At 42.8% G+C, this 20,705-nt stretch overlaps 1 protein-coding gene across 2 annotated transcripts in view; it reads left to right on the top strand.

Moving 5' to 3' along the window:
- The window catches only part of Gramd2b (GRAM domain containing 2B), a 59,091-nt gene extending 39,909 nt beyond the window's left edge, over positions 1-19,182 (top strand). Inside the window, exons 5-14 of one of the 2 annotated variants that reach the window (XM_027400925.2) lie at positions 614-717; positions 4,414-4,509; positions 5,883-5,954; positions 6,049-6,150; positions 8,587-8,698; positions 9,200-9,322; positions 9,893-9,980; positions 10,813-10,917; positions 13,266-13,359; positions 17,979-19,182. In XM_027400925.2, the coding sequence (XP_027256726.1) occupies positions 614-717; positions 4,414-4,509; positions 5,883-5,954; positions 6,049-6,150; positions 8,587-8,698; positions 9,200-9,322; positions 9,893-9,980; positions 10,813-10,917; positions 13,266-13,359; positions 17,979-18,020 (938 nt within the window). In that variant the 3' untranslated portion in view covers positions 18,021-19,182. The remainder of the gene's footprint in view (positions 1-613; positions 718-4,413; positions 4,510-5,882; positions 5,955-6,048; positions 6,151-8,586; positions 8,699-9,199; positions 9,323-9,892; positions 9,981-10,812; positions 10,918-13,265; positions 13,360-17,978) is intronic. The other variant, XM_027400926.2, reaches the window with a different exon arrangement.
- Positions 19,183-20,705: the final 1,523 nt, after the last annotated feature.

The following is a 20,705-nucleotide window of genomic DNA, read 5'->3' as shown; positions in this document are numbered from 1 at the left end:
AAATTGAAAACTGGGAAACAATCTATTATCTGCAGTGAATGAAGAGCACAGGAGTTATTCCCAAAGCAATGTCCTCCTCAAAGAAAGGACACCTTGGGAAACTCTACAAGAAGGAAATCATTTTGGGGTGGGCATGCTGCTGAGCATGCTCATTTTAAGGTCGTAGTTCAAGAAGGAAAGGACATGCTTAAACCCAGATTCACACAGCACATGCATGAAAGGCTGACCTGAATGTCTGGGGGCATACTCAGTCAGGGTCACAAAGATGGTGGACAGGAGCACCCCTGGTCATGCTCAGCTCTCTCCAGAAGTGTGTGTGTGTGTGTGTGTGTGTGTGTGTGTGTGTGTGTGTGTGTGTGTGTGTGTGTGTGTGTGTGTGTGTGTAAAACAAACAAAACAACAGCAGCAAAACAAGACAGTCTGTTTTGAAGTTGCATTACATGAGGTGTTGGCCCTGAAGAGGCCCTTTCATAGTGGCTAGCAATGGAACTTTGGAGTGTGAGTGTGTATTTCATCACTGAAATATAGACACATCAATATCTGAAAAAGAAATCATAGTAATAGTAGTTTGGTGAGATTCTAAATGGCGCTGTTCCACCTGTCTGTCTCTTAGGCTTTACCTGTGCTCTCCAGAAAGAAATTCTATACCAAGGAAAGCTCTTTGTGTCGGAAAACTGGATTTGTTTTCATTCCAAAGTCTTTGGAAAAGATACTAAGGTTGGTGTGTTTAGAAGAAAAAGTTAACACGGTATTCATTACATGCTTAAATAGAAACTACTTTAAATTTGGCTGTATTTAAATATTTCCGTCGTGAGCCTAACTTTATTTCCAATTTCCTTTGTTGTGCTTCCAAATTTTATGGCTCTAAATGGCTCCGGATGACTCCAACTTCCTTCCTCCCCACCCCCACCCCCAGCATCGCTTGCTTTATCCTTTCCTTACACACATCACCTTGTACGTCTCCCACCCTTTGCCCTGCATCCCTTTTACCCACATGCCATCAGAGACACAGAAGTTGTTCCTGTGCGTTTCTAGGAAATAAGCTCTAATCTATCTCAAAGGCATTCATTAAAAACCAAAGGATGTAGCTGGGTGTGGTAGCTCAGCTCTATAATCCTAGCAGGAGGGCTTCCATGAGTTTGATGACAGGATGGGCTATAATAAGTGAGTTGCAGGCGAGCCTAACCTACTATATATGACTCTGCCTCAAACAACTACCCTCCCCCAAAAGCTTTTACAAATTATCCATCTTTGCTATGGCCATAGCAGTTACAAGGAAAACAGGTTTGTAAATCAAGGGACCTGGAACTCAAGTGTATAAGGCTTTGTCTGTAGAGCCCCATGACCTCAAATATGCTCTGGTGTGGCTGCCTTTATTTCTCGGCTAAACACAAATTTGAGCTGAGATGTAGGACATCCAGAGCTTGAGAACAGCGTCAATGACGAAGGAAATGACAGTTTCCTGAGGCACTGCTCTCTGAAACTGTCCCACAAAGAAGGAAAAGGCAATCCGTGCCTGTGAACTATGGCTTCATATATGGCACAGTTCAGGCAGCCAGAGATCAGAACGCCTTCCTGCTCTGCATGACCTCAGTGATTTTTCAGTGACTGTGCCACAAGATTACGAATAAGCTGTTTCATAGCCATGAGGTAGCCAGTTATGAACTCTTTGCAATAAATATACTGTATCTAAACATTCTCCCTATAGTCACTGGTTATCCTATAAGGACCACTCAACAAATATGATGGATGTTCCTTATTTGCTGATGTTAGCTGTGGAGGGCAGCATACTTCATGTTGCTTTTTATAGATGCTTATTGAATGCTGTGCTTAGGCATGTTTGGAATTGAGGCATTCTCTGAATTAATACAATGCAAAGTAGTATTCCACCATAACTCTAGATTTCAGGATTATAAGAAGTTGGTTGTGGGGTCTGGAGGGGGTCCAGCCCTGCTTCTCAGTGGGATAAACATGGGTCTGAATTCAGAGCCAGTCTGTGGCTCTAAGCAGAGTCGCAGGAACTAAAGACATTCTGGACACAGGGTTTTTCTTTTTTAAAGAACATCTGAGTTCACAAAGGCAGTGAGTGAGCTTCAAGCTGAGGTGATTTAGCAGGGGTTTGAAATTTCTGCTTCAATGCCAGAAAGAGGCTGAAAGGAGTGTCCCTGGTTTTTTAATACTTGGATGAATTGGCCTTCTTCTGTATGACCTACATTTACTCCTCAGAGAGAGGAGGCAGAATTAGCAGGGGACAGAGTGAGAACAAGGACAGTGGTTTGTCTGTTTCTTCCCACCCCAAAGATGCTGTCGAAGAGGGTTGGGCTTCAGAGGTCTTGCAGAATTCCCTCATGAGTCAACAAGGCCTCAGTCCAACATGATCTAATAAGATTAAAGGCTTCCAGTTTGCTCTCAGAGGGGACATTTCTAAACACCTACACTGAAACACGTGTTACTAGTTAGGTTCTTTCAGATGCCGATAAAATTAACATGCCTGTATCACGTTCCATCCAGTCTCACTGAAAGCTCACTTCGTCTTCATTTCATAAGCTATTTGGTTATAATTTTATAGTCATGGAACAGAGGAGTCAAATTCCTTCTGGGTCTTTTCTGCCTCAGAAAAGCCTGACTTCTGGCTCCATTGTCCCTGAGTGCTTGTGTCACCTGCTCAGAAACCAAATTGGAAAATTCTGCTATCATTGTTATCTTAGCAGATCTGCAGCTCTTTTTTCCAAAGATATCCCAACCAGAATTGTCCCCTGACCTTAAGAATGTTTGTGGGTAGAAATCTTTAAAGTAATAGCTTCTGTAAAAGAATCTGAGTAGCATCCATCCCTCATTCTTCCTTCCTAGAACTCCTCGGAGCAGAAGATAGCCCATCTCAGAGACCCAAATGTGAACACAGATACTCAAAATTAAGAGTTTGTTTTCATTCCCTCAAACTGGCAGAACTAGCACCCTCCTGTTCCCCACTGACCCTCTGACCTCTTTCAGAGTGCACGGGCTTTTTTATAAAATATACATTCAAGTAAGCCTCTGTACCTAGGCATGGACTCGAATTGGCTTTTTTTTTGGGGGGGGGGTGTTGTTTTTGTTTTGTTTTGTTTTTCGAGACAGGGTTTCTCTGTGGCTTTGGAGGCTGTCCTGGAACTAGCTCTTGTAGACCAGGGTGATCTTGAACTCACAGAGATCCGCCTGCCTCTGCCTCCTGAGTGCTGGGATTAAAGGCGTGTGCCACGGCCCGACTTCAGATCATTTTTTGTCATTGTTGCTTTTTGGTTTGTTTTTTTTTTTTTTTCACCCTGCCTGTATGTGACACTGGGGGTTACAGTGATATGATCATTTTTAGTTGAAACCAAACAGTGGCGGTCACTGTTCTCTGTGTCACCTGATATATTCTTATAGCATATCATATGGGAGGAAATGACCATTTGGGATCAGATCAGTTCAGATTCCAACATTTATTAAGTTCTGATGTACAGGACCTTGAATGAGCCATGTATCTCTCCAAACAGATTTCATGATCTGATATCTAAGCCTTACATGATTGGCATAACTAAATGACAGTCTCACCTGATAAGCAAAAATTGTTGTTTCCCATTTGAGCCAGAAATGAGCATAATGGGTTTTTTTATGTTGTACATTCTGATATTCAAGAGACAAATGAGGAACTTGGTAAAAAATTTTATTCAGCATTGAATGCCCTGTGACCCTTATCTTTTAATCCAGAAAAAAATCTGAGTATAAAGAAAGACTGACTGGGACTGGAGAGATGGCTCAGAGGTTAAGAGCACTGACTGCTCTTCCAGAGGTCCTGAGTTCAATTCCCAGAAATCCATGGTGGCTCACAGCCATCTATAATGAGATCTAGTGCCCTCTTCTGGTTTGCAGGCATATATGCAGGGAGAACCCTGTATACATAATAAATAAATAAATAAATAAATCAGTAAATAAATAAACAAACAAATAAATCTTTTTTAAAAAAAGAAAGGCTGTCTGTACTTGTAAATCAGGAGGCAGACGCTTTGCATGGATGGCTTGTCAGGCTGAAGTCATGTAAATAGTAATGGGACTAAATTTGGATTCGGGTTCAAGACTTTCTGTCCAGCATGTTTTCCCCACCTACAAGTGCTCAACACAAAAACGGAGTTCACAGCAGATTCGATAAGCACTAGGCCTCCGTGGAGCCTTGAGCCCGGATGCATGCATGTCAGGGTAATTGCTGTGTTCTGTTACATGTCTAGAACTTCCCAGCTGTATCCTGTGGCTTTAGAAACCCCAGTCTGAACAGCTCAGTGATGTCTTCCCACCATTCCCAGATTCACAGAGCTGTCTGGTGGTGTCTTTAGGCAAGTGTAGATCTGAAGTGCTGTGTCTCACGTCTGAGCTGGCACTAACTGGATGGTTCTGTTTCAGATCTCTATCCCCGCTTTCTCAGTCACCCTGATAAAGAAAACCAAAACTGCCCTTCTGGTGCCAAATGCCCTGATCATAGCGACAGTCACGGACAGGGTGAGTACAGCACCGCAGGACCACCCTTGCTTTATCTGTTGTTGCTTTCTTCTCCGTCATTGTTACTCTTGTTCTTCTGAGGTGTTGTTGTTATTGTTGCTGTCATAATTTAGTGCATTTTAATAGCAAATTTACAGGAGCAGCAGAGAAAGCAAACAACATTAAACATGTATTGTGGGTAGGACAACTCCAAAAAGTATGTCAAGTGCATGGAACCTACTGTGTACTAACAATGCTTCCTTCACCATCCAGAGAAAGCCACATCACACACACAGAGAAAGCCACAGCTTTTCAAATCTTGTTGATGTACCATTTCCATGTCCTCTGGCTAGCTTTAATTTTTATCCCCCCCCCCCGTAACTCACAAGCATCCAGTTGGGGGAGTGGGGAATCTCCATATTAGTACAAGGAAGAGCCTGGAAGTGACATGAAAAAAAGCAACACTTTAGAACTGCTGAGAAGTTTCCTACAGAAATTTATGTCAGAGCAAAGAAAGCAGGCCTGCTCCAGGAATCACAAAATACCTTTAAAAACAAAATACCTGGGAGGGGAGGGGACTTTGGAGGACCCAGCCTGTATCACCAGCCTTGCCTTAGTGCCCTAACTTCCCATCTATGCTTTTAGGGGACACCCATGCCATCCTTTGGCAGCCTTCATTTTGCTCCATTTTTTATTATGTTTAAATTGAATCTGGGGGTTTTATTACTATAATAAGGGGATATAAGGAGCTGGAGATGGAGAGGGATGTAAGGAGATGGAGATGTGGTTGCATCTGTAGAGTGCTTGCGAGGCAGCATGAAACGCTGAATTCACTGGAGTGGTGGTACACACCTGTAATCTCTGCACTTGTGGGGTGGAGGCAGTACTATCAAGAGTTCAAGATCACCTTTGGCTTTATAATGAGTTTGTTGCCAGTCTGGGCCACATGAGACCCTGCCTCAAAAGAAAGGAAGGAAGGAAGGAAGGAAGGAAGGAAGGAAGGAAGGAAGGAAGGAAGGAAGGAAGGAAGGAACACATGAAGGAATGTACTTGTCTTATTCAAGAAAGAAAATAAAAATTGAATGTTCTGGTGAAAAAAATAAGGTTATAGTTAAAGTGATGGTCTTTGCCATTTGGAAATACAAAAGCTAGGGGCCAAAAAGATGGCTCATCTGGATGTCTGTACCATAAAGCCTAATGACCTGCGTTCAATCCTCAAGACCCACGTAGTAGGAAGAGTTGTCTCTGATTTCCACAGGGACACCATGGCACGCACGCGCGCGCGCACACACACACACACACAATGTAATTTTAAAATTTATAAAAAAAAATACAAAACCTAAGTAACAAGTATTTTTGGAACTCTAAACTTTTGATTGCACTTTATTTTCCAGTACATATTCGTTTCCCTACTTTCCAGAGATTCAACATACAAACTGCTAAAATCTGTGTGTGGACACTTGGAGGTGCGTATGACATTCAAATTCTATGCTGTCTTTCTTCGGTATGCCTTAAGGTCTGAAGTTGACCTGGGTTTTCATTTTATTCCTATGATTTCAGAACACAAGTGTCGGTAACAATTCCAACCCATCTTCTCCTGAAAATAGTTTCCGGGCAGATCGCCCTTCATCTCTGCCTCTGGTAAGCTGCCCAGATAATGACGTAAGTGCACAAGCAAAGGATGGAGCCATGGCTACCCTGTGCTCACACTACAGCCAAGGCTTGGGAGGAACTCAGGACCAGTGTAGTTGGGGACAGCTGCAGAGCACAGCTTGTCTCTCCAGAAGCAGAGGGACCAAAGGGAGCCACTAACTTTTTCTAGTAATCTACAGGTTGTTCTACATGGAGAAGAAATATGATAGTAAGGCTGGAGGTATATAAGACCTCACTTCATTTGCTTGTCAGTTTTGTTGTGTGTGGTGCTGGCAGTCAAACCCAGGGCCTCATGCATGCCAGCCAAGCACTCTCCACTAAGCTACATTCCAGACACAGTGCTCCTTTAAAGAGATTCACAAATCTCTTTGAGGCAGGCTCAGTTCACAAAGGTTCAGGGTACTATACTGGGAAACCATGGAAAATTAAAACTAATTCTCACCTTCAGAGACTTCAGCTTAGGAAAGATGGGCAGACTCAGAAATGACTAGGCAAAGCTATTATGCTCAGGTGGCAGGTAGAACTATTATGTTCCCTTGGACTTTGTAGACCACAGTGAAAACCTCCAGTGGTATCTCTATGTGTACATGATGTCTACCTATAGTAGAGAGGCCAGCCTAGTCCACAGAGTGAGTTCCAGAACAGTCAGGGCTACACAGAGAAACCCTATCATTGGGGTGGGGTGAATAGGGGAAGTAGTTTCAACATCTAGGAATCTTCTTTTGCATTTTGAAAACTAATGTAATTAAAGCATGTTCACATAAAAACTCGAACAAGAAAGTTTATCTGGGAGTAATGGCATGCACCTGTAATCCCCAGTACTTGGGGGTAGGGAGCTAAGACAGGAGGATTACTATGAGTTTGAGGCCAGACTATGCTACACAGACCACGATAGAAATATATAGCAAAACTTTGTCTCAAAAGCAAAAAGGAATGTTTATAGCAGTATTTTGCATAATAGCCCAAAGTAGGATAAAACTCTGATGTTCTTTAATGAATGGGATGTATTTAATATAGTATACAGTGTAGTATTACCCACTCTTGAAAAGGAATTGAAGACTGATACATGTTACCACATAGATGGACCTTAAAATCAATATAACAAACAAAAACAAATGGCTATGTATTGCATGATTGCATTTACTGATGCTTCCCAAGTTAGAATGGGTTTCCATCTTCATAGACCGTCATAATGATCCATAGCACTGGGAGGGAAAGGGTGTGGGCAGTACAAAATACACATGTGATGACTTAGAATTCAGCAAACATGGTTTCCAGTGTGAGCTCTCCCAGTTGGAGTCGCTCCTCAGGGAAGTTCCTTCCCCTCTGACCCACTTCTTTCATCCAGTGAAATCCTAACCTCACCATATGGGTGGGGAAAGCCAATGGATCCATGTGTGTAAGGCGGTTTGCACACTGCCCCATACAGGATCAACCTTCAGTTAGTCACGATTAAGTTGAAGAGACTAAAGTTTTTCCACTTTTCAAACTGAATTGTAGCTCAGTTGGTAGAGTACTAGCATGACCTAAACAAAGCCATGGGTTGTCCCTAGCACCAAACAAAGCAGGCATGGTGGCTCACGCCTGTAGAGGTAGAGGCAGGAGGTTCCAAGATAAAGGTCATCCTCAGTTACATTGAGAGTTTAAGATAGCCTGAGATAGATAGAGGAGACTCTGTCTCAAACAGTTAAATCAGGTATAAATCAATCCATCGAATGTTCACCTTTCTTTCCCCTATCCATCATTGTAAGGAGTCTAATGGATGCTGAGATGACACAAAGACAGCAAAGTCAAACACAAATGTTGCTCATTTGCTTACTAGTGTTTCCTCAGTCGGCAGCTAAACTGTTAAGAGCTCAGCCTAATTCGGCCTTTGCCAGGGCCAGCTGGAAATACTGTGTATCCCCTTAGGTCTTGAACACTTCAGGGAAGCCAGTGGAATACAAATTGAAATGCCTCTGCTCGTGGTCTTCTCTCCTGGTTCCGTAGCTGACCCTGATAGAATCTAACTTAAAAGGCTGCTTTGCCTGCAGTGTTTTTTTTTTTTTTCTTTTCTGTGCCCACTAGCATCTTTTTTTCATTATAATTTACAATACTTTTGTCTACATAATTCGAGTGGCTTTGAGCTGTCTGTCTGGCAGCAGTTAGATATTTCGGGGCACAGTGCTGCTGAGATTCTCAGCCTCCCACTAGCAGTTTCTCTCTCGCCAGCCGTCCAGTGCTTTCTCTAGATACTTGTTTCAAACCAGCCATGTGCTGTTTATGAATAGAATTCTAACCATGCAGAGGAATCTCGGTTCCGTAACCAGATACTCCCAGGTTAGGAAAATCCCGAGGCGTGTGGTAACCCGTGCTTCATTTCCATATTTTGTGGGTCAGGCCTAAGCAAAGTGGCTAAGGTTTACAGAGGCCTGCCTATCTCCTCACGTCACTGTCTCCCCATAGGATTTCAATGATGAATTCTCAGACCTGGACGGAGTGGTTCGACAACGAAGGCAAGACATGGAAGGATACAGCAGCTCCGGCTCCCAGACTCCAGAATCTGAGAACTCCCGAGGTCTGAGGAGATCTTGTCCCGATTCAAGTTTCATGCCCCACACAACACCCCCCCTCACCGTCTTCAAAACACAAAACAAGGCCCACCCTTCTCCTCCCATTCTCCTCCCAGATTAACAGTTGCAAAGGAAATCTTGGGAAAGGGTTCCTAGGAAAGGGAATTGCCTCTATAGCAAAATCCATCTCCTTTGTCCATATTTAACAGACATCTCTTACACTGATATGCTAGGATGGCTGAGAGAGATCAGCATGAGATTTCTCACTTATATCTGTAATAGTAAGAGACGTTAATACTGTGGGTCTATGGATGCCAACCCAGTGTCCTTGCGTCATTTTGTTTTCTGGTGAACTTTGGGTTTCAGTCTCCAGGCACCACATCCCACTGCTGAGAGAGCCACAACACAGCCATTATGTAGGTGAAGGAGTCATGGGTTTTGTAGCTGATCCTATGATTTTTAAATATATTGGGCAGCAAATTGAGCTGGCCTCAATTTCTTGACAGACTTCCATGTGACCGAGTCTCAGACAGTTCTGAATGTCACCAAGGGAGAAACAAAACCACCTCGGACCGATGCCCACGGGAACAGAGCGCCGGATGGGAAAGCCAAGAGCCTGCCTGTGCATGGTGAGGAGCAGAGTCCTGGTGGGAAAGCGATTGGTAACTTGTAAAGAGCCCAGTGTTTCACATCATGACTGCCTCTCATGGTCCCCCCCCTTCCTTCCTCTTGTTTGTCTCTGCATGTCAAATCCCCACTTACTTATCCAATTCCCGCTTCTGGGCTTTACCAGGGGTCACAGTGGAAGTTGCCGCATTGTTCTCCATACTTTGAGATTATGAACCAAAAGTTAGTGGTAAAACTCGTTACTGACTTGCTTCTTACTTATTAACTATAGTAATAATAATAATAATAATAATAATAATAATAATAATCGTTTTACATTGTTCCATTGACCCCCCCCCAATATAATACTTTGCAGAAATGAGCCTCTCAAATATATTATTAGATGAAATGACTTAGGGAGAAAAAAAAAAGAACCTACTGGTTAAAATACCAAGGAGGAGTTTTCCACTAATACTTTCCATTCCATCTGGGAATGAACCTATCTCAAGTACCTCTTCCATGTTGAAATATTGTTAAATGAAAGAAGTATACTGGGGTGCTAAATTATTGCTATTTTGGTTTCCACTCAACAGGCCAGTCAGAAACTGTCGGGATTTTGCATAACGTCAAGTCTCAGAAATGTCCAACTCTCCGCCATATTCTTATATTCTATGCAGTTGTGTAAGTAGATGTGTTTACTGTAAGTGGTTTATGCAAATGATCTGGCTTTGCAGATGAATAATCTCTTCACATTGCCAAGAGTCTTTGTAAATCCCACTGGTGCTGACACAGCCCACATATTTTTCTTGGCAATTTCTGTTTCCTTCTTGGATGGTTCTCCCCCCTTCAGGCTGAGAGGAGCCAGTTCAGTTCTAGAGTGTCTCTCATACCAGAGGGGGATAAATATACTCTTCTGGACCCCACTAAAGTAAAGAATGTGTGATTCTCTGGGGAACCAAGTTTGCTGCTCTCTGCTCAGCCTCCTGGACCAGAGGGAGAGAGTGCCAAAAAGGATGAGAGCTTCGGCTTAGCCATCCCGCTTGGGTCTGGCCTTGAACAATCCTATAAGAATGGCCATTTTTGCACTTTGAGGACTTGGGTGACAGGATTTTAAGTCCCCTTGCTGCAAAGTTTTATAATAAGTATCAACCTGTTTTTTCTCTTTTGTTTTCCTTTTTGTTATTATTTTTCTACTTTTTATTTCATTTAAATGTTTTGCCTGCATATATGTCTGTATACCACATACATACCTGGTGTTCTTGGAGGCCAGAAGGCATTTGATCCTCTAGAACTGGAGATGCAGATGGCTGTGAGCCTCTCTAGGGGTACCAGGAATCAAACTCAGGTCCTCTGGAAGAGCAGCAAATGGTCTTAACTGCCTAGCCTTCTCTCCAGACGCTCAACTTAGACCTTATAAAGTCTGGTTCATTTTGAAAATGCTCTGAGGTCATTGTTTTTTAAAAATCAGTTCCTGGCCATTAACATTTGGAAATTTCTCATTGCCCCTCTCTAGTGTCTGTGCATTGATCGTCTCAACCTTCTACATGAGATACAGAATTAACACTCTGGAGGAGCGGCTGGGGTCCCTGACGTCCGTTGTGGATCCATACAGTACTGAGTAAGATGGCTTTCCAGTGCTTACTCTTCAGATTAGTGTAATGACCATCTTTGGTTTGGAGTCCTCCTTAGCAAACACCGAAAATCCGTTCTGTGTGAAGGACTCAGTTAAGTGTGCGTCTGGGATGGAAAGAGGTAGAAGGGTCCTGGAAATGAGTGACTTCACCCTGCATGATTCCCATGCTGCTGTCACGTCTCCAGCAGTGCCTCAAGAAACATGCCGAATATTGTGCTAATTATCCTAAGATGATGGCTGTGACCTTGGCCTTAAACTCTTCACATTTATCTTTAGAAAATGGCAGTGAGTCAAAACATTGGTTTAAAAAACAAAAAAAAGTGATTCAAGCAAGTCAGTACATGCCATCATATGTAATTGTTTATATTAACTAATTTATTTACAGAACCCTTGCCCATATTCATGGTTACTAACTAGTTAAATGTATCTGTGATTTTTCATCTAACACACACACACACACACACACACACACACACACACACACACGCATACATGCATGCATACATACATACATACATACATACATACAAACAAACATACATATATATATTTGAGACAGGGTCTCTCTACATAGCCCTCAATGTCCCAGAATTCACTATGTAGATCAGGCTGGCCTCAAACTTGCAGAGATCCATCTGCCTCCGCCTCCCGAGTTCTGGGATTAAAAGCAAGGGCCACCACACTCAGTCTCATCCAACACTTTCAACATGCCTAACTAATAGATCTATCCAACCTATTCATTCTTTTCTTTAAATCTATTTGTATAAGGATTTTGATAACATTGACTAAAATCACTTTTAAAGACTATCTACCACTTGCTAGAGACCCTATTAAAATGGTTACAAAGGGTGGAGAGATGGCTCAGCAGTTAGGAGCACTGGATGTTCTTCCAAAGGTCCTGGGTTCTCTTCCACCACCCACATTGCAGCTCACAACTGTCTATACTCTAGTTCCAAGGATCCAGCACCCTCTTTGACCACTATGGGCTGTACCATAGTGTATATGCATATACTCCTACATATAAAATAAAAATAAAAATTAAAAATAAGAGCTGGGTGTAGTGCTGGGTGTAGTGCTGGGTGTAATCCCAGTACTCAGGAGGCAGAAGCAAGTGGATCTCTGTGAGTTTGAGGCCAGTCTGGTCTACATAGTGAGTTCCAGGACAACCAGAACTCTATAGAGAAGCCCTGTGTTAAAAAATAAATATGTATAAATAAATAATAAAAATATAATGAGTACATATGTATATAATTCAAATTTTCCTTCATTATGTTTCACCACAGTTTTATGAGAGAACTAGTACTCCATTTTTTCAGAAAAAAAAAATAGATTTATTTTATGTGTGTGTTTTGTCTTCATATATGTATGTATGTATGTATGTATGTATGTATGTATGTATGTGTGTATGTCTACCACATGCATGCCTGAAACCCACAGAGGTCAGAAAGGGGAGATCAGATTTCCTGGAATTGGATTTACAGATAAATTGAGCCACCATATGGGTGCTGGGAACCAAACCCAGGGCCTCGTGTCCTGTACTGCTGAGCCATCTCTCCAGCTCCTATTACTCCCATCTTACAGTTAGAAAGTTGAGAGTCGGAGGAATACTTAATGTCTTATAGTTTATGATGACACCAGGGTTCAAATATAGATCTGTAAACTACGGAGACCCTGGGCTCCCAGTTCACTAGGAATTCTCATACCTCAGTGTGCATCAGAACCCACTAAAGGGCTTGTCAAAGCAGATCATGGGACCCATCCCAGAGCTCCTGAGGGAATAAGGCTGGAATGGGCTTCCCAGATGATACTGATGGCACTTGTCTGGAATCTATACTTTCTAATGTAGACAGACTTCCTTTTCCGATGCCAGCCCCAAATAACGACACAGAGACTTCTTTTTAATTATAGAAGCTTGTCCCATTAGCTTTTACAACTTAAATTAACTCCCCAGCTTTTCAATCTAGTGTAAATGGCCCTTTCTACCATTAGAAAATTTGTCTTGTCTGAGGCCAACAGTCCTTCATGTACATGTATGTAGCTGTCGTGGGGATGGCAAGGATACTAGAATATTAGAATCTGAACAAACCATATTCTTGAGAGCAGTTGTCTGTGTTTTTACATTCAAGCCAACCCACAACAAGGCACTTGGGAAAAAATTAGCTTAAGTGATTTCATGCCAAACTCAGAACTGGCTCCTACACATCTACCCTCGAGTTGAGGGTTACAGGCAAAATGACAGTCTTCTCTTCTAGCCTAGTGTTTTCTGTTCAAACTTAACATTCTGTGTCTTTCTTTGCCGTGGTTGCTCTTAATGTTTCTCTTTTTTCTAACAGGCAGACAGTCCCATCGGGCCTGGGATCACAAGTCCAGCTAAATGTGGAAGCCCTCTGCCAAGAACTTACAGCTAACATAGTGAAATTAGAAAAGGTAAGTTGTTTTTTTCCCAAGTATAGGAGCAATCTGGTCGTTCCTTCCAATTGCCACTGAACCTTTTTATTTCTGTAAAGAAACAGAACTTAGCCTCAGCAAAATAACGATTTGGTTGGTCTATCATTTGTGTCCCTGCCTGGACATGGGACCACTGATAAGTGATCAGTGACACTGGGGTTTATGGAGGGTTGCATTTGGAAATCAACCAGAATCCCTGTTACTACCTTGGCTCATTAGGAATAAATATTTAAGTTGCCTTGCTCCCAATGGCAGAGGTAGAAGGCTGTTACCTGGAGACCTAGAATTTGAGCCACTGGCTAAGTTGTAGTTAGAAGTCTCCTGCTTGCTTTAGGGGCTGCAGAGACAGCCTAGCAGTTAAGAACACTGACTATTCTAACAGAGGACATGGGTTCAATTCCCAACACCCACATGACAGCTCACAATTGTCTGTTAGTCAAGTTCCAAGGAATCCAACACCCTAACACATACGTATATGCAAACAAAACAGCATAAACATAAAATGATGAATAAAATCACTAAAACAAACAAAAAAAGCTATGTGTGATGATGACACATACCTTTAATCCTAGCTCTTAGGAGGCAGGGGGCAGGCAAATCTCTGAGTTCTAGCCAGCTTGGCTGACAAAGTGAGTTTCAGGACAGCCAAGGCTACACAGAGAAACCCTGTCTGGGGTTGGGGACTGAGGGGGGGGAGGGAGCGGAGTTGTTGTCCTGTGCTTAGGACTGACTCAGTGAGAGAAAGTGTCTTTAGCCCTCAAGAGGGTGTGGGTTCATGGGTTCAATCCTCACAATAAATAAATTTGCCTTCTGATTTAGTGCTCATAGGCTTCTGTCTCCAAAGTATCTTCCTTGGGTCAACTCTGTCCTTAGCTTCAGTCTTAGATTTAAGATGGTGAGAGAATGAATGAGGAGAGGATAATCATTCATAACCATCCTAGAGATACACCTGATTATCAGGGTTTATTTCTCTTTTCAAACATTTCCGTCCTTTTGTGTCTGGTAACTCCTTTGGTTTTGCCCTAAGCCTTGACCTGCTGCTCCCAGGGTGGGGCAGTGTTGTTTTTCAGTTTTCCTCATTCTGATTTGTAAATGATGTTCTTTGGTTCAGAAGCACACAGAATCCTTTCCCCTTCCCTTGCCTTTCTCCCTCCTCCTGTGCCAGTCCCTGCCAGGATGCCACAGAATTTGTTCACCAGTCGCAGTTGGCATGTCTGTGTGGGGCTCAAACACAGCCCAGCTGGGCAGCGAGGGAGATTGCTAGAAATGAAAGGAGATCACTTGCATCCCAAAGCAGAGTCTGTAAAAAGTAGATTTGGGCCAAAATGTTCCCAGAGGCAGTTGAGCCGTTGCCTGGCACAGCCTGGGAATGAACAGGCGGACTGAGTTAAGCTGGGGGAAATCCTGAGGCATGACTCAGCTCTTTGCAGCAATTCCTTTCTGCTATCAGAGACCGATCATATCAAAGCCTCTTGATCATTCCTCAGCTCTACTCCCCTGTTTCTGTTCATGGTTGTCACTGCCCCTTCAGTCACCTTCACAGGAAACCCAAGGGTAACCCCCACTCCCCGATGCTCCCCTTCCAGCCCCATGAAGTCTGTCCTCAGATGTGTCCACATTCTCTCCTCATCTGACGCTGTGAAATTGAATCCCATTATGGGTTTTCTTTATATTTTCTATTTACTATTACTCAGTGTGCGGGGAGTATAAGGAGTATGTACACATGTGCCCCTGAACACATGTAGGGGCCAGAGGATAACTTTTGGGATGTTCTTTGGTGGATTCCAGGAACAGAACTGAGATCAGTAAACTTGCACCTGTGTTTTTACCCATCAAGCCATCTCCATGGCTCCCATTTATATTTTCTAATACTCCTGAAAGTCAGCATTTGATATATTTATTAGCCACTGAGTTTTTGGCTATTGGTTGCTTATTTATCTCTTTTGTCTGGATTTTGGGTTTTTGTTTGTTTGTTTGTCTTTCTGAGTATGTTCACTTTTTTTTTTTTTTTTTGGTTTGTTTTGTTTTGTTTTTCGAGACAGAGTTTCTTTGTATAGCCCTAGCTGTTATGGAACTCACTCTGTAGACCAAGCTGGCCTCAAACTCAGAGATCTAACTATTTCTGCCTCCTGGTTACTGGGATTAAAAGCATGCGTCACCACTGTTTGGCAGTTTGCTTTTTTTTACACATTTATTTGTGTGTGTGTTCACACACACATTCACACACAATACCACTTAGCACATGTGGAAGTCAGGACAATTTGTGGGAGTCATCATGGCTTCTAGGGATCAGGCTCAGGTTGTCAGGCTTGACAGCCAGAACTGTCCCCTAAATATCTAACCTAGAGTTGAGAGTTACTACAGGGCCTTTGTGCTGGTCACAGGCAAAATGGTATAGATCCACTGTCCTGTTTTGCTTCTCTGCCACCATGATAAAACACTGACCAATAGCATCTTGGGGAGCAATGGACTTATTTAAGCTTACAATCCATTATCCAGGGAAGCCAAGGCAGGAGCTGAAGCAGAGACCATGGAGGAAGGAATGCTGCCTATGGGCTTTCTCAGTTTCCTTTTTTTCTCTCTCTCTCTTTTAAGACTTTTATCTTATATGTTTGAGTATTTTGCCTGCATGTATATATGAGCATCATGTATGGGCCTGGTGCCCAAAGAGAACAGAAGAGAGAGTATCGGACCCCCTGTAACCTAAGTTACAGACAGTTGTAAGGCACTATGTGATGCTGGAAACTGAAACTAGGTTCTCTGCAAAAACATCAAGTTCTCTGACCCACTGAGCCATTTCTTCCCACCCCCAATTTTTTTTTAGACTTTAAAAAAAATTATTTTATGTATCTGATTGTTTTGAGTGCCTGTATGCGTATTTGCACCTCATGTATGCAATGCATGTACAAGCCAGAAGAGGGAGTTGGACACACACACACACACACACACACACACACACACACACACACACACACAAACACACCTCAAAACTGGAACTACAGACAGTAGTGAGCTACCATTTGGATTCTGGGAACTCAGGTCTTAGTTATTTCTCTTATGTACCCCAGGCCCACCTGCCTAGGAATGGCGTTGACCTCTAAGTTGGGCCTTAGAGGCAATTCCCAACTGAAGTTTCCTTTTCCCAGATGCCTCTAAATAGTGACAAGGTGAAGGTAAAGCTAGCTGTGACACCTACTAAGCCATCACATCAGCTCAGAATGATTTAAAATTTTTTATTTTAGTGTACCAGTGTTTGCATGCATGAATGTGCATACCACAAAAGTGCAAATGCCCCTTGAGGGTAGAAGATGGCATCACATCACCTGGAATTGGAGTTAGAGGCAGTTGTAAGCCACCTGATATGGGTGCTGGGAACCAAACCAGGGTTCTCTGCAAGAGCAAAAAGTTCCCTTATGGGGGGCTGGAGAGATGACTCAGTGGTTAAGAGCACTGGCTGCTCTTCCAGAGAACCAGGGTTCCATTCCGAGCACCCACGTGGTAGCTCACAGCTGTCTGTAACTCCTGTTCCAGGGGCTCTGAAACCCTCACCCAGACATGCATGCAGGCAAAACAGCAATGACACATTAAATACAAATAAATAAATAAATATTTTTTTTTGTAAAAAGTTCTCTTACATGCTGAACCATGTCTCCAGCATCCCCTCTCCTCGGGAATGCTTTTTATGGTAAAGAAGTAATTATTTTCTTGGGACTAGAAGGGACATTATTGGTAAAATGATATAGTAGGAAGAACATACATTTGAGTCATATTTTCATATGTCAGCCTAGCCTGTGTATGGGATGGCATGGTCAGGGTGAGAATACCTAAGTACCTACACACAAATACTGGATCCCCTTTCTTTTTGCTCACACTGAGCGTGATACGGTAGACTTCCTCCAAACAGTGTCTTAGTTTGTTATTCAATGCTGTCACCGAATGCCACAAATTGGGTAATTTATAAAGGGAAGGGGTTTGTGAAGCTCTCAGTTCTAGAGGCTGTGAAGGACTTCCTGGTGATGGGGACTCCATGATGGGACAGAGGGAGTGTGCTACCTTAGGTGTGTCTTAGCTAACCTCTAATGCGATTGTTAGTGAAGCCCCACCTTAAAATACCATCGGCATTTGGGGTTTCGTTTCAACATGAGTTTTGTGGGTGGACGCAATACCAGGCTGTAGAAAAAGAATATGTTTTTTTTGTTGTTGTTGCTGCTGTTGTTTTTGATCCACGGGGTTCTCTACTGCTTCTATAATATTGGTTGTTCAGAATCCCTTGCTCTGAATTATTTAAAACTTACCTATTCTGTGTTTCCTGAGAATATTTTAATGCCCAACTACAGACTGTAGTCTTGAGGTCCAAACACAAAGTAGTTGGTCTCTCTGGAAGTAGGTCTTCTGTGGATGTTATGCATAGTAATGTGTAACAGAACTGTTAAACATTATGTTACTAGTTAAAGCCACAGGCCAGAGCTTTATTTAAATTTAACCTCTACATAGCTTTTTATTCTTGGTAGAATTATGTCCAGCATTTCCCTGGCCGTAGCAAATATACTCTTAGGATACATATTGTATAACAATGGCTTCTCTTTTGTTGTTTCAAGATACAAAACAACTTACAAAAGCTGCTTGAGAATGGTGACTGAGTGACAAGATGCTGGGGCCAACATAATACCTCATGTTTTCCCTCGAAGAAGGTGCTTCCCGAGAGAATCTGTTATGCGCCCCCTGCTGGCCAGAGGCGCAAGAGGCTGAGAATCCAGATGTGTTTGCGCTTGGAGGTCTCCAGCTCAGGAAGAGGGGAAAGGGAATGATTTTGCTTTTGTGCAATATAAGTTGACCTTGACTCTGCTGCTGCCTGAAAGAAACAGACCCATCTCGGGAGGTGTGCAAGGTCCCAGAGGACGCCTGTAGCTCAAGGGTTATGGTGATGGTCAGTAAACACTGCACTCCATGCTTTTCAGCCTTTCCCAGCCTCCTCTTCGCTCCCTACACCCATCCCAACCAACCTTCTGACCTAAAGAGTACGCCATATACCAACAAACTCAATATGGTCCTTTAAAGAATTAGCCGTGAGCCTCCAACAAGGCAGCGAATATCTCCAGATGAACAGGCTTACTTCAAACATCCGCGTTTTTGTCTCTATTTTTTTTTTTCTGTCTGCTCTATGTTCTGACTTCTTTCATCTATGCGATTTAATTTCTCAATTCAGTTTTGAAAGCATGTCTAGTAAAGTGAATTAAGTATTCCATTTATGTTACACCATTTTGTTCCCCATGACTAGTACTTAATTGGAGTGATTCTGCCCCTCCTCTGACCAGGAATCTTAGAGGTGGGAAGCTCAAATACTAAACTAGATTCACTCTGAAACCAAAACTAATCTTCAGGCCAAAAGCTGTAATTGTGATTTAATATGCGATGGAAAGTACTGTTTCTAAGATTGTAAGTGGACTACGGTAGCCGTTCTGTAACCAGATGTCTGTGTTGGACCCTAAGTCCCATCTCAGCATGGTAACCGGATGTTCTTTCTCCTACAATAAAGCAGTAAGTGGTGGTTGGCTAACTTTACTTACAGTATGGATTGGATGTTTTTTATTAATAATTATCTAGGGTACCGTAAGATCTGTAAGTATAAAACATTCTATCTGCAAATGCGTTTTATAATCATTTCTATGAAATGTATTTTGTTTAATCAGAGAAGCTAATAAGTGGATTGGTTACGTCGTTTGTATTTGTCAGCCTACTGGGTAACTGTGCCTGGTGCACTGGCTTTTAATAAATACTCATTGGCTAAAACACTCTACCTAACACTGTTTGCTGGGTTTGTGAATTCCTCTGCATAAGACTTCCTGTGCTTTTTAAGTTTCCTCACCCCCACACTATGGCTTTCAACTTCATATTCACCACCACCACCACCATGGAGCATTTATTTCAAAAGTACAGAAAAAAAATGGGGGTGGGGGCATTATAATGGTATCAAGGAAAGAAAATGAGCTGTGAAATCAATTGGCAAGTGTCTGATTCCTAGGTTTGATGGATATTTTATGAGGTGTTTGGCCTCAGACAAGATAGTTTGCCATCCTGTTGCCTGTTTTATTCATGAGACTGAAAGTGCCAAAGGAAAAGTACCAGTGTGGATTGATGATGCCTCCGAAGCACACAGCTTTGGTGGGCAAGCAGTTTCCCTCCTAACAGATACCCTGTTCTTTTTTTTTTTTTTTTCCTTTTTTAATTTTATCTGCATATGTGCTTGTGCGCACGTGCAGGAGGAGGTCAGAGAGAACAACTTTTAGGAGTCAGTCCTCTCTAAACCACAACTTCTGGGGATCAAAATTAGCCTGTCCAATTGCTCTGCAAGCACTTTTACCACTAAGACCTCACTGGCCCCCCTGTTAGTGTTCTACCATCTAAAGATCCATCTTAAAACAATAATCAGATAAATACCAGTTTTGCATGGGAGAGTATTTCTTGAGACGGAGTCCTGCTATGTAGCTCTTAGCTGGAACTTGCTGTATAGACCAGGCTGTTCTCAAACTCACAGAGGTCTGCTTACCTCTGCCTTCCAAGTACTGGGATTAAAAACACATGCCACACCCAACCTCCAAGAATGATCTTTGAAGCTTTCTGGTAGCAGAACACGTTTTTCTGGTTTGGGTTTCGATTTGTTTTTTTGTTTTTTGGAGACAGGGTTTTACTGTGTGGTGTATGTAGCCTTGGATGGCCTAGAACTCACTCTGTAGACCAAGCTGGCCTCAAACTCTCAAGGGATCCACCTGCCTCTACCTCCCGAGTGCTGGGGTTAAAGGCGTCCGACACCAATGCCCAGCTTGAACAGTTTTTAAGAAAGGTACATTGTGGAACTTTGTCATCGTTTGCACACCTCCCTGTTGGAATTCCTACCATCTCACCAGCCCAGAATATCCTTTTATGTGCTGCCCCCCTCCCCATTTTATTACATTTATCTAATTGGAGGGGACAGTATACATAGTGTGGAACATGTGTATCCATCAGGTGACAACTTACAGGAGTCGATTCTCTCACCATATGGATCCCAGGAACCAATCCTGGTTATTAGGTTTGGCAGCAAGCACCTTTACCCACTGAGTCATCTTGACAACTGCTTGTGTGCTGCTTTTAAGTGTGTATCCTGATGCTAATGCTGTGGCCTGATTAACTGATATAGCTGAGCCTGCCATCACACTTACCATCCCCCCGCTACAGCTTCCCTGGCACTGGGGTTCCGGGCATATGCCACCACATATAGCTTAATGCAGCAGGTTTGGTTCCCTGCATTTCCAGGCCATCTTTGTTATATCCAGATGCAAAACCTT

The sequence above is a fragment of the Cricetulus griseus genome, chromosome 2, assembly GCF_003668045.3.
Source record: "Cricetulus griseus strain 17A/GY chromosome 2, alternate assembly CriGri-PICRH-1.0, whole genome shotgun sequence".
NCBI classification, from domain to species: Eukaryota; Metazoa; Chordata; class Mammalia; order Rodentia; family Cricetidae; genus Cricetulus; species Cricetulus griseus.
This window is presented reverse-complemented; position numbering and strand designations above follow the sequence as displayed.